The sequence below is a fragment of the Leptosomus discolor genome, chromosome 1, assembly GCF_034619465.1.
Source record: "Leptosomus discolor isolate bLepDis1 chromosome 1, bLepDis1.hap2, whole genome shotgun sequence".
NCBI classification, from domain to species: domain Eukaryota; kingdom Metazoa; phylum Chordata; class Aves; order Leptosomiformes; family Leptosomidae; genus Leptosomus; species Leptosomus discolor.
In genome coordinates, this window is record NC_141391.1 from 32,216,555 (window position 1) to 32,229,123 (window position 12,569).

The 12,569-nt window shown below is 43.9% G+C and overlaps 1 protein-coding gene across 1 annotated transcript in view; it reads right to left on the reverse strand.

The window, feature by feature from the left end:
• The window catches only part of COG3 (component of oligomeric golgi complex 3), a 32,067-nt gene extending 21,005 nt beyond the window's left edge, over positions 1-11,062 (reverse strand). Inside the window, exons 1-11 of the mRNA XM_086481957.1 lie at positions 10,901-11,062; positions 8,623-8,769; positions 8,014-8,075; positions 6,153-6,318; positions 5,297-5,371; positions 5,082-5,174; positions 4,640-4,765; positions 2,320-2,400; positions 2,065-2,108; positions 1,739-1,865; positions 1,142-1,233 (exon numbers count right to left, since the gene is read on the reverse strand). Of these exons, the coding sequence (XP_086338083.1) occupies positions 1,142-1,233; positions 1,739-1,865; positions 2,065-2,108; positions 2,320-2,400; positions 4,640-4,765; positions 5,082-5,174; positions 5,297-5,371; positions 6,153-6,318; positions 8,014-8,075; positions 8,623-8,769; positions 10,901-11,062 (1,175 nt within the window). The remainder of the gene's footprint in view (positions 1-1,141; positions 1,234-1,738; positions 1,866-2,064; positions 2,109-2,319; positions 2,401-4,639; positions 4,766-5,081; positions 5,175-5,296; positions 5,372-6,152; positions 6,319-8,013; positions 8,076-8,622; positions 8,770-10,900) is intronic.
• Positions 11,063-12,569: the final 1,507 nt, after the last annotated feature.

The window sequence follows — 12,569 nt, forward strand, 5'->3', positions numbered from 1 at the left end:
CTGAAAAATAATCAGCAGTCCATTCTCATTCTGTGACAAAATTTCTGTGTGAACAACATTTTACACTGATTTCAATTAGGGATGTTTACTTCAGGATTTGGACTGAAGTAGCTAAATCGGTTCTTAAGCCAATTTAGTTAGGTGACCTCAAATCCTGAGCAAGTCTCACACAAGACCTCAATTTCTCAGAAGAGAGAAAGGCGGCTGCTGCTACTCTGACACTGGGGCTTACTTCTAGTGAGGTTTTATGCAGTTATGCTTTTCCTTTAGCTTTAGAGGACAGGCAGGGATAGTGGGTAGTATTTTTTTCCAGGTTATACTTATTCAACTCAAGCTGCACTTGATTTTAAGATAATACAACACTCAAAACCAGTGTCTCAGTTATATTAATAGGAACAAAGTATATTTATGAACTTCATCGCAAGTGGACATGACTTGACCAAATTTCAAAATTAAGCACCATTATTAAAACATACCAGCAAATTGGGGAAGGGGCATAATCTATCCAATAGCTCTAACATTACAGGTTTGTTGTAAAAAAACCCAAACCTTACAATACTTTTATAATGCAATTACCACGTGAAGACAACAGCCTGTCCCTCTTCTAGGCAAAGCAGATACAGATATTGTTCTTGCCAGGTGTCCACCACCCCGCCTTCCGTTCAGCCCACACACAGGCACATGCAAATATGCCTGGACAGTAACGGCAGCTCACTAAATTCTTGATGAAAAATAGCTGGAATTCATTAGCGTAATTTTACACTGAAGAAAAGCACTTCTGCAACCAACTGTCCAAACCACTGGCATAGAGGCAGTACAAAAACAGCCGAGAGCTTTAGGGCTGTAAACTTCTACAGCTACTTCCAAAGCAACTGTGTGTCTTTATCTCTTTCCGACCATCTACAGAGCCTTTACATTACTCAGATTTTTTGTGGAGAATGTATATGCAGAATGTAAACTCTCAGCGTTGCTTGAAGAAAAAAGAAAACAAAAGAACATCAAATCCTGATGCATAAAGTGATTAAGGGTTTTTTTTCTTGCTGGTTATTACCAAACCATCTCAATATCACCCTGTTTGCCACATAACATTGTCTGCTATATCACAACACACAGTAAAACAAAACCAGCATGTACCACCTACTCCAGTTTTGGTGTTGGTTTTGTGAAGAACTCATTGTAAAGCTGGTGTTCATCCTGGCATACGTGGACCATAAAGGCACAACCACTTCGTACCTGTATTCATAGAAATACAAATACTTGATTATCAAATTGTTTTCCTTGCATCAGTACCACAGGAGGTATTACAGATATTATTATATATAATTAAATTACATATTGTATTATTATTACTACAACTATGACTAAATCGAAACTTTGTGAAATTCGCACTTACGGAGAGCAACTATAAAACTAAGGACTGAAAAGATGTTACTAGCCAAATAAAAGCTCACTGTGCAACTTCCGCCCCTTTTCGTTTCCAATGAAATTTAAGTAACCACATTTTACCCTTTTGCAAATACCCCTTTGTGAGGTTTCTAGCAGAGCAGAGTTTTCACAGAATAATCTTCCACAAAGCATGCATTACTTGAAAATATTAGTAAAATTTTGATAATTCAAAACCACAAACAAAAGTGACAATTCCACATGTAAATGACTAATTAAATAAGTATATTCTACTTGGGGGAGGGGGGATTAAAACATAACAAAAAACCCCACGACACATGACTACTTTACCTACCAGAGCACAATGATCTCTGTTGTTCTGAGTGGTTAATTCTGTAACAGTGCTAGCGATACTCGGACCAAGCAAAAGCTCCCTCTGGTCGAGGTAACATTGATGAATTTCATTGAGAACTTGTTGATACCTGGCCAAGAAATTAAAACAGTAACTGCACAAGGAATCTCATTTTCTGTTAAATTTAAAATTCTTTCTAATAGCCTCTTCTAGGTCTACATAATTTCAATTTTTAAAACTTTCTTTTAAATGAATAATGTGTTAATACTTAAAAGCAAAGATTTTCAAAACTTAAAATTGTTGAAAATAAATTATGTAGACATACTCACTCTGGCATTTTTTCAGATCTTTGCTCTACTTGTTCAATAAGAGTCTATTCAATAAAAAGAAAAAAGTATTATCAGTAAATGATTTTTTTTTTCTAATAATCGGAAAATAGTCTGCAGTATTTTTCCATGGACACAATATGCAATCTTTGGACATTCACACTTGTACAATATGCAATCCTTGCATTCGCATTACTAACAAATTCAAACCCCATTTTCATAGCTTCTTTTTTAAGGGTTAGTTACCAGCCTACTTACTCTGACTTTGGGAGCAGCTGCTCTGAATTTTACATAGAACAGCGTGAAGGCATTGTCAGAATTTGGCACAGCTGAAGGATCCTGAAAGAAGAGATGAGTAATTGGTTAAAAAAGAAAACACTATATTTGGCTTCTAGTATTTAATGGCTGAGATAATTAGGCTCTAAACTAGGGTATTGGTTCTTTATGCTTATACTGCCATTGGAACAGCTCTTTGTCACCTTCCACCTAGAAAGGCACACTTGTTTCAGAATTCTGATAAAGCCAGACGGAGGAACAAAACCCAAACCAAAAGTTTCAGCCAACAGTCTCTACAGCAAAAGTAACATTTTCAGTAATTATGTCATTCTCCATTAGAGACAATAATTTTCTCTGGACCTGCCACAGCAGTACTGACTGTTGCTCCTTAATCTGTAGTACTAAAATGGAACAAAATTTCCTTTTTATCTGCCAGTCCCAGGGTGGAGATGCCAAGTTTCAGCTCACATTCAAGCTTCGACTGGAATGTCAAGTTTTGAGGCAGTTGCCCCTACAGCTCCCCAGCTTAGCTGGGCAGACAGCCTGAACTCAAATTCTAGCACTAGCGAAGCAGAGCAGAGACGCAGTTTAGCCACCAGGCTTTCTTCCCCGTATCCCTGCTGATGACAGAGACAGAAGTGAAGGCCTTCCCGTGAAACATGGTGGGGACAGGAAAACTCTTCCACCTTCCCCACCTCCTACTTTCACCCCTGTAAGCATCCTGATCATCCTCCTACAAACATAGATCAAAACGCCCAACACTCACATCTGATGACAAAGAACATCTAGATCTCCTCAGTCCCTTTGCATGTTATGTTGCAATAGGAAACGCCAACACTCGATCAGAACTAAAGACCGCTGGTCCAGTACTGCACTTCTAGCAGAAGCAGACACTAGATGTTTCAGAGAAATATGCAAAACATCCACAAAACACGCACGTAAATGGGAAGGAGGAAGTCACCTGTCCCCTAAAAGAGGTCGTCTTCCTGACTTAAAAATGCTAAGCAGCCATTCAAATCCAGAAATAAGACTTCACTACTGTCTGTACACATGATTATTACCAGAGATGTTAAATTCTGCTTGAATTCAGCTCAGTCACGGCAATCCACTGGCATCACAACAAGCTATGACATTTTTTTAAAAATAAAAACTACTTTTGTACCAAACGTGAAAAATGTTCAATGCCACTTAACCAAGATCTTCGCTCCAGGAGTATTCTTTAGCAAGTTTCCATGAACACTGTCTAAAATCCCCTCCTTTTAGATCTGTCAGTTCTCAACTCTAGCACCTTTCAATCTCACTGGTTACCCCTCATGCCAAGTTTGCCTGCAACAGGACTGAGCACAAGGCATACAACAATTAATCGGAGAAAGAAAGCAAGCAGGTAGAAAGAGACATTCCCCTCTGCCAAAACATTGCAGCATGAGACTACTAACATTTTAATGAGACCAAAAAACCTCCCTACTCACCTTTATGCCTAAACCCCACGGGAATGAGTTGGAGTGAAGCACCTAACTCTTCCCTGTGACTTTCGAACATTGCTGTCAGCATTTTAAAACTAACCAAAAGATACTGCCAAAACTAGCATGAACCTGCCACAGTTATTCTCTGCAGCTACACAAAGCACTGTAGACTTAGCAAAAAGAAATATTTAGATAACCAAGAGCGCCCAAAAATAGTTACTGGAGAAAGTCATGTCATGAACTCTTGTGAGTTTTTAGAAAGTTTTTCATTTTTTAAAGAAACACTTCTTGTGCTTTAACAGTTTTCATCCTATGACACCCAGCTCCTGTATACTTTCTTCAAGCATTCCCTGCAAACTCTCTCTCCGTCTCTCACAATCCTTCTCCAAAACAGACCCCCACAGTACTCATGTGTCTCTTGTGCACCCTCCCCATTTGGCAACAGAGATAGCAGTGGGTGCTGCGGTCGATTCAGAGCGACAGTGCACAAACTGGTTCAGGAAAGCATGCTGTCTGGCCAGCTGGTTGTTGTCTCTCTAACTCATTTGTTTATCCATCCCTGGCCTTCCCTGAGCTTCCTGTTCACCTACCTCACCTACTTCAATTTCTAAGATTTTTTAATTATTACTATTTTTAAATCTTTTGGATCACTAGGTCTCTGTCAGATTCGGCAGAAACTTGGCCAGTCTACACAAACACTGTGGCACAGAACTGACCTATTTTGACACAAAACTGCTGACACCTCCCACCCTCAAAAAAATAAAGAGAGATCAAAACTCCGTAGTGTTACAGTAGACACTTCAGTACAGCTCAAGTTACCACTTACTGATTCACCTTACCCTTTTCATTAACTGGCTTGTGAGGTTCTGTAGTGTATTCACAGTGTACGTCTTGATAAGGTGCATAGCTTTAGAAAGGCATTGTTTAAACTTAATCAAATATACAGGATAGTCTTTAAAATTTGGCTGAAAGAAATAAAAAAAATCCACTTTAAATGAGAATAATAAGAGAGTCAAAAATTTATCAAAGCTTAAATACTCTTTTACTAGCTAGAAATGCTAGTTTGTACCAACTAAAAGCAGTATTGCATAAAAATTAAGCAGAATATTAAGCATATTCAGTAAAAATTCCTTAAGTTTATAAACCATCATCTTTGTTTTCTTATTGTATTTGGCAGAGAGAACGTTTTATAGGGGAAAAAAAGAAACACCACAAAACCAGTATGAATACCTAGTTTTGAAACTAGTAAGATTTAACCAAAACCAATACAGAATTACTTACATGTGATGAAATATATGCAATACAATCATCAAGCTTAGCCAGCATGGGAATGAATCCTTCACTGTTCACGGACAGCGTAGGGGAATTCAGTTTCTTTGGAAAACAAGACAAAGCATCATTGTAATGCACCCAAGTTACTTAAGTGTTGGCAACAAAGTTCAAAAGATCGGTACGCTTTCAATTTCTAAGACTAGTAACAGTGAAACAATACTTACTGTGTTGATGTTTTCCAGCTCATTAAAATAAGAAAGTTTCTGCTGGATATTTTCAGCCAGGTCAACAAGTTCCGACTATCAAAAAACAATAAATAAAAGAAAATCAGCAACCTAGTAAGTAGTATAAATATATATATAAAATTAGTCACCCTCCCGTTCAGCTCTCAGCACACACTAGTGTTAACTATCTCTAGACAACTTGCAACTAAGCAAGTACAACAAAAGATGCACAATACAGCAGTGCTTTCATGCTCTCTCTTACCAGAGAAAGACACATTACTCTCAACAATGTATTTTAAAACATATTCTACAGGTTTGTCAGCATTTCACAGATACTGCTGCATACAAACAGCAATGCTGTCATCAGTATTACAGAGAACTGTTGAACTCCTGTATTTCAGGACTGGAGCCTTTAAAAGTCCTCCCTTACCCAGTCAGGCTAAAAAGACATGTTCATTGTATCACTGTTGGAGCAGTTCATGAGGAGAAAGAAAGTATCTGGGAAATCAGCTCCTAACTTTAAAAAAATCCTTCTTCTTGCAATAACCAGCTCAAAATACTTCTGTAAGCGAAATGAATTATTAATCTCAATAAAGTTTGCACTTGTCAGGCATCAGTTACAAAAGCTGTCCACCTCAGCTAGCCATCATTCTTGATTAAAGTGCATATCCACGCAAAATTAACATTTTTACTGCACAGTCTGACACCCTAGCTGCAGGTGAAACACACCAAAAATGAGCTCCAAAGCAAATGGAGGGATTATCATCCCATATTACAAGTTTCCCCAGCCTGAGAAAAAGCAACATTCATTTATAGTGTCTCAGAACTTTCCAGTAATTCTTCCATCAGAGATTACCTGCTCTTTCAGAAGTTGTTCACAGGCCTCATGCAGCGTTCCTGTCTTCGTGGACACAAAAAGATACTGTTTTTGCAGTGACTCCAGGTGCTGAAGGGCACTGTTCACATCATTCAAGATAGCATCACACTGCTCCTGAAAGCCAGACAAGTAATCCCTCATCTGTCTAGAGAAAGAGAAATGACAGGTAACAGAAGTAAAATTTCACTTTCTGCATTTGCAAATCCAGCTGCCTGCAGGGACACTGCCACTACCTTTCCCCTTCTAGCAATAAAAGGCCACTTGCATCAAGCAAGAGGGCACAATAAGCAGATGTTTCATGACACACAGAAATAACAGAGCTGTAGGGTTTGGAATAGCCACTGCAGTAACTCCATTTCCCTGACATTCCTTATAGTGAGCCTACCCAGAAAGCAGCAGCACGCATCACAGCTAGTCTAGTGCACGCAAATACTGCCTAAATGGACGGCACAAACATAGTGACTACTGCAGGCTACTGCTAGCAGCCAAATTCTACATGCCTTGCTTCCAGCAGGGGTGTTAATTTGCATCTCTTCTTCTATACAATTTTCAGTTTCCATTTAGAAATTACTTTTACTCTCCTGAAGTAGCTGAAATTATCCAGAGGATTCAAAACTTACTGTGAGGATTGAAAGAGGCTTAAATGAAACTGATCCAGTATCTAATGTCACCAAGTTTGTCTAAGGCTCAATGCAGATATGAACTCTAAGCGGCCACTAAACATATGTCAAGCATTCAGCTTGACTAAAACATCATTTAAAATTAATTACTCTTGGACATCAGCTAAAACTTCTGAGGTCTACTTTACCACATTCAAAGCAGCAAGTAAAATCACAATTTTCTGCAGTCACATGCAACCCTTCGGTGTACAGCAGGCAAAGAACTTACTTATTTTCCTCCTGCAAACAATTACATACTGGCCATCCTACAAACCATTCTGCATCCATGGCACACTTAAGTATCTGTGTGCACTATTATGAACATGTCAACTCACAAAGTGCAAGGGTGCTACTCTTTTCAGGTTGTTAAAGATCTGATCGTGGGCTTAGTATACGCCTAAACCTCTGCTTTTAAGAAACGTCACATCCTTAAACGTCAAGAGCAATAGAGGAAGAGAAAGACCAAAGAAAAGCAGAGAAAACCAGAAGAGGGGCATACAGCAGCATCTCTTTGTGGCCAAGGGCAAGTCTGTAAAGTCTCAAAACACAAGGCAGTCTCCATAAAAGCCACCAGGAGATTCAGCTGAGCCATTCAGCTCTACTTCAGACTCTTCAGAAGTAACTACCAAAGTCAGTGGGAAGGGGTTCTTCTGAGCCTGACAGAAAAGTCAGTTCGACAAAAATAGACCGGAATGCCAAGTCTCAAAACCAGAGTGGAGCACAGTGTCAGGGAATGCAGGGAATGCAGATACAGAATCACAGCCACAGCCACTGGTGAACCGAACGGCGAGAGCAGAAATGACTACCAGCCACACCTGCTTACACAGTCTCACCTTCAGACAATGCCGTTTCGATAGCCGTGGCACTGAGAAGGCGTATGAAAGCTCTTGGATTGCCTTTGTCTACAGCCCTGTCTATAAGCCAAAACTAATTTCAATCTGTCTTAATACACTGGGCAGTTCAGAATGAAACCTGCGTCCCTTTTATCTGCTCTGCCACAAGGGCAACAGCCTTCAGGATGGGAGCCGGGCACAGGGCCTCGGGAAGCTTCAGCTGTTCCAACACATTCCCCCCGTTCCCCACCAGCTGAATCCAAACAGGTGCTAACATTACACGGACAAGATGAAGTCCTTCAAGGTTTACATTGCTTACAGTGAAAGGAACTGAGGAAGAACACGTACCTATACTTGGCACCTTCATCTTGATCCATCTGTGTTTGTACCTGAGCAAACCAGGAGAAGAACTAGAAGAGATTTTATGGTGTGAACAATACAGATATCACATGGAATCAATCAAAAACAACAAAATCAGATCTATGAAATGAAGATGAGCTTTTGTTAAAAACAGAGCTGTTTCAGAACTTAATTATTAATCAAGGAAATAAACTATAACTCTTCATTGTAGGTCCCTTCCAATTGAAATATTCTATTCCTCCACTAAACTAAAATGGGAAAGACTGAATTTCATCTGCTTTTATTTGCACAAGAACGAGGCTGCCATATTAGAAAGGAGGGGAGGAGGCACGACATTCTTCTATATTATGAGCAACATCACCTTACTGAAGGGGTGCCTTACTCTCACATAACACCCCACTCAAAATGCGAAAAGTATCTGCCACTTATGAGCTAAGACTTTTAACAATTTCCCCCCCCACCCCTCGAGTTTCTTCATGCATCTTGAAAAGGGCCCAAAAAATTTAACAAACCCACCAAAAGCTAGGCAAGAGGCACAGAAACTCACAGAATTCTCTGAAGTTTACTGCAACTTGGAGGTTATTCAGCATCACTTACCTGCTGTGCTGTTTCAATTCTTTCATCCTCCATCCCCAGCATGGCAAATCCTCTCAAGAGGACATCCTCTGTGGATTCTGGCATTGCGGCCGTCAGCGTAACAGTTAGTGACTGGGATGTCAGGCTGCACAAATCTTCAATTGGAAGCTGCCCACAAAACCCCACAAACTTTAGTTAGAGAACTTACTAAAAATTAGTACATTCAGCTCAACTACAATAACACAATCCAAAGCATCAACCTGATAAAATTACAGGTGTCTACTTTTGAAGAAACAAATGCAATGGACATTTTATCTATTAATAGGGTAACACACCAACAACTACGATATCTATATATTCAGAAACATGTAACTTTTTTTTAAAGTCACAAAATATTATACAGCATTTTATGTAAGTACACATTTGTGTAAGAATAGAAACTGAATGTACATGTAGCTAACATACTGATGAGCTATAATTTCCAATCTAACTGGTTCTATACCCAGAGAAGTGCACTAGAAAAGCACTTGAGAATGTAAGAATTCAGAAAGCGTGCAGAAGCAAGACTAAACGCCACTATTGTCTACACTACATGATAATACCACTGCACAGGAATTGTCGGATTTTTTTGCCAGATATTCCGAGAAAATTCGAGACGTAAGCCAGAACCTAGTCAGGAAAGTGTTTCATAGTCTTTCAAATGGTTTCTAATGAAAAAGTCAAGCTAAAAAGAAAGGCTTTTTTAGAAGACATTGAATAGCTCTCCTGAACAGGAATTACTGGCCACAATGATTATTTTTTTTTTAATCAAGAAAAATATGGGAAAAAGTAACTTGAGAAAAATTGCATTTAAGTATGATTGGAGACTACTAATTAGTTTATATGAAAGAAATTAACTCAAGAAAACAAATGTTGTTATATACTATATTAATGTAATACCCTTTTAATTCACTTGACAAGTAAAGAAAGTTTTCTATTGCCGAGAACATCAGTAACATAAAAATAGAAAACACTACTTAAATATAAATTGCTACCTCTCTGGAAAATTACTTGCTTAGTAAAACATTCACTGCCTGGTAATATTAGCCTGGCAAAGAAAGACCTATCTTGTTCAACTTCCACATCTATCTCCCTCCCCCCCAAAACAGGCAGGACCCCAGCTGGGGAGCCAGGGCTTCTCTCGAGACTACTACTGAGGAAAAGGTGAGTCCATCAGAGCCTGCTTTTTCAGAACAGCTCAGGTGCCACTGTCACAATCCACTTCAGCAGGAACCAACACTAGCTGAAGTACTCAGTATCTTGGCATCCCCATTGTCCTGACCAGCAAATACAGCACCTGCCTTGTTACAAAGCTGTTGTAGGATCCTTAAGAACATCCTCCTACAACCATTTTAGATGCCTGTCAATATTTACTTTAGTAGAGCTGCATACAGCTTACACAAAAAAGAAACCAGGAAGCACGAAATGAAACAGGTGCATTTCAGGAAAGAATTGCTTCACCCCCTCCCCTGTGTTATTTCAGCCTTTCAGGCTCTTGCTGAGAGACAACTGTTGATTTTAATGCACTATATCTTGTGCTACAATCCTGTCCAAACACAAAACATCTCATTAAAAGTTTAGTTAAGAAATGCAAACATTTCGTTCCCTTTCCTTTTGAAGGTAAGGGAACATTCATAAATAATCCACTTGTCAGAGTTTTATCACTGAGAGACAACTGTCTTCCACGGTAACGACAAATTATTTAGCTTTTTTACCACTATCGCTGGCTTTATACAGCTCCTTGAATCATCTGTTAAGTTGTACCAGGAAATAACTTTGGTGCCAGCAGCTATGCATTGATCGGGATCCAATTAAGAGGACCAAAAACATTTCCCCAACTAAAACTTTCTATTTTAAGAGGACAAACTTTGATGAACTAAGGGAAGTAGTAAGGAAAGGCAGAGCAAGCCCCGCGGGATGTAAGAGGAAAGTTGCCACCGCTGCCACCAGCCAGGCCGGGCGGGCAGCACCGCGGCGTGAGGCGCCCAGGGAGCGCTGAAGGAAGGGCGAGCCCTCCCGGGGGAGCCGAAAAGTGCCGCCGGGCTGGGGGCGCAGCAGGGGAGCGGGGGGCTCGGGGCCCCGCCGGCCTGAAACCCCGCTAGAGTGCAAAGCGCTGCTGAGCCCCGTAAAAACCGCGGCGGAGCGGCGGCCCCGCAGGCCCCAGCCGGCCGGGCCGGGCCGGGCCGCCACCCCCGGCCGCTCGGCGACGTGGCACCGCGACGCCTCCCGCCCAACGGCCCGGGCAGCGCTGCCGCCTCACCTCGGGCGGCACCGGCAGGTTCTCGGCCGCCGCCTTCAGCTCCAGCACCGAGTCCGTCTGGCGATCGCTGAGCGGCGCGGCGGGCTGCGGGCGGCGGTCCCACAGGCTCAGGCGGTCCCGCACCTCCCTGCCCGCCGGCTCGGCGGGCGGCGGCTCCGCCATGCTGGCGGCGGGGGTGGGGTGGGGTGGGGGGGGGTGAGGAGCTGCCGGGCCGGGCCGGGCCGGGCCGGGCCGAGGCGGGGAGCGGGGCGGAACGCGGGGGAGCGCGGCGGCGCTTCCGGGGGGAGGCACAGCGCGCTCCGCTCCGCGTCGCGTGGCAGCGGCGTCATTGGTGGAGAGGAGAAGTGCGTCAGAGACGGGCGGAAAGGGGGGGGGGGGGGGAGAACGAGCGAGCGGCGGCGGGACGCGGTGGCGCCCCCTGCCGGCGGGGAGGAGCGCGGTACGGCCGGGCCGTGCGGAGCCCGCAGGTTCCCCCCCGGGTACGGCGGTGGCTCCGCACGCCTGCGGCTCTCCCGGGGAGAGAGGCCGGGGCTGGCAGCTGGCTCGTCCCCCCGCGCCCCGGAGCCCGCTTTCCCCCGGCGGCAGAGGCGGGGACGCTGCAGGGCAGCGCCGGTGACGGCTTTTCGCCCCGGGCTCCCCCCCACCACATCCGGCCACGCTGCTCCTGGGCCGCGGTTCCCTGTCCCCTAATGTCCAAACGCTGGCGTCCATAACCAAGGCTTGCTTCTGCGGCGCCGTTTTGGATTTAGTTTAACACGACAAGTGAACTCCCGGCGCCGCCAGATCCGCCCTGGCGCCGGTGCCACCCCGCCGCCTGTCACCGGGGGCTGCTGCGTCCCCCCCGGGCCCTGTGCTTGGAGCTCCGGCGCTTGCCCAGCCCTGTAGCAGGCCGGGGCAGGGAGCGAGCGGTCCTTTTGCCGCGTGTCCCCCCCGCGATGCTCTCCCCCAAGGGTCAGGGGCAGAGACGCAGCCCTCCGTCTTGTCCCTCTGTCGCCCTCCGGGTTCCCCACAGTGTAACCGGTGCGCTCCCGCCCCGTTACTCCGAACCGGCAGGTTCCTCACGCCCTCAGAGCTGCGTCCCTCGGACTTGTGCTGCCACACGTGAACTCCAGAAATCCCCGCCGGTTACACGTGTGATCAACACGTCTTGCTGCGGCACAAAACTAAGCTCGTCGATCTGTTCCAGACCAAGCGGTTGTCACAATAGAGTGGGAAATTGTCGCACAGTTTAAGATATGCCAAAGAACAGTGAAAACATACAGTTAATGCATGTTATCCAGCCAGTCAGTTACAGGAACACAAGCTTTTAACCACAGCAGCTGCAGTCTGCCTTGCCTAAATAACCAATAGCCAAGGAGAATCTCCATCCTCTGTTGGATGCGAGGGGAGCATTGTCGCCAAGGATGAGGAAAGGCTGAGGTACTTAATGCCTTCTTTGCCTCAGTCTTTAATAGTCAGACAAGCAATCCTCAAGGGAATCAGCCCCCTGAGGTGGAAGACAGGGACGGAGAGCAGAATAAACTCCCTGTAATTCAGGAGGAAGCAGTTAATGACCTGCTATGTCACCTGGACACTCACAAGTCTATGGGGCTGGATGGGATCCACCTGAGAGTACTGAGGGAGCTGGCAGAGGAACTGGCCAAACTACTCTCCATCATTTATCAGAAGT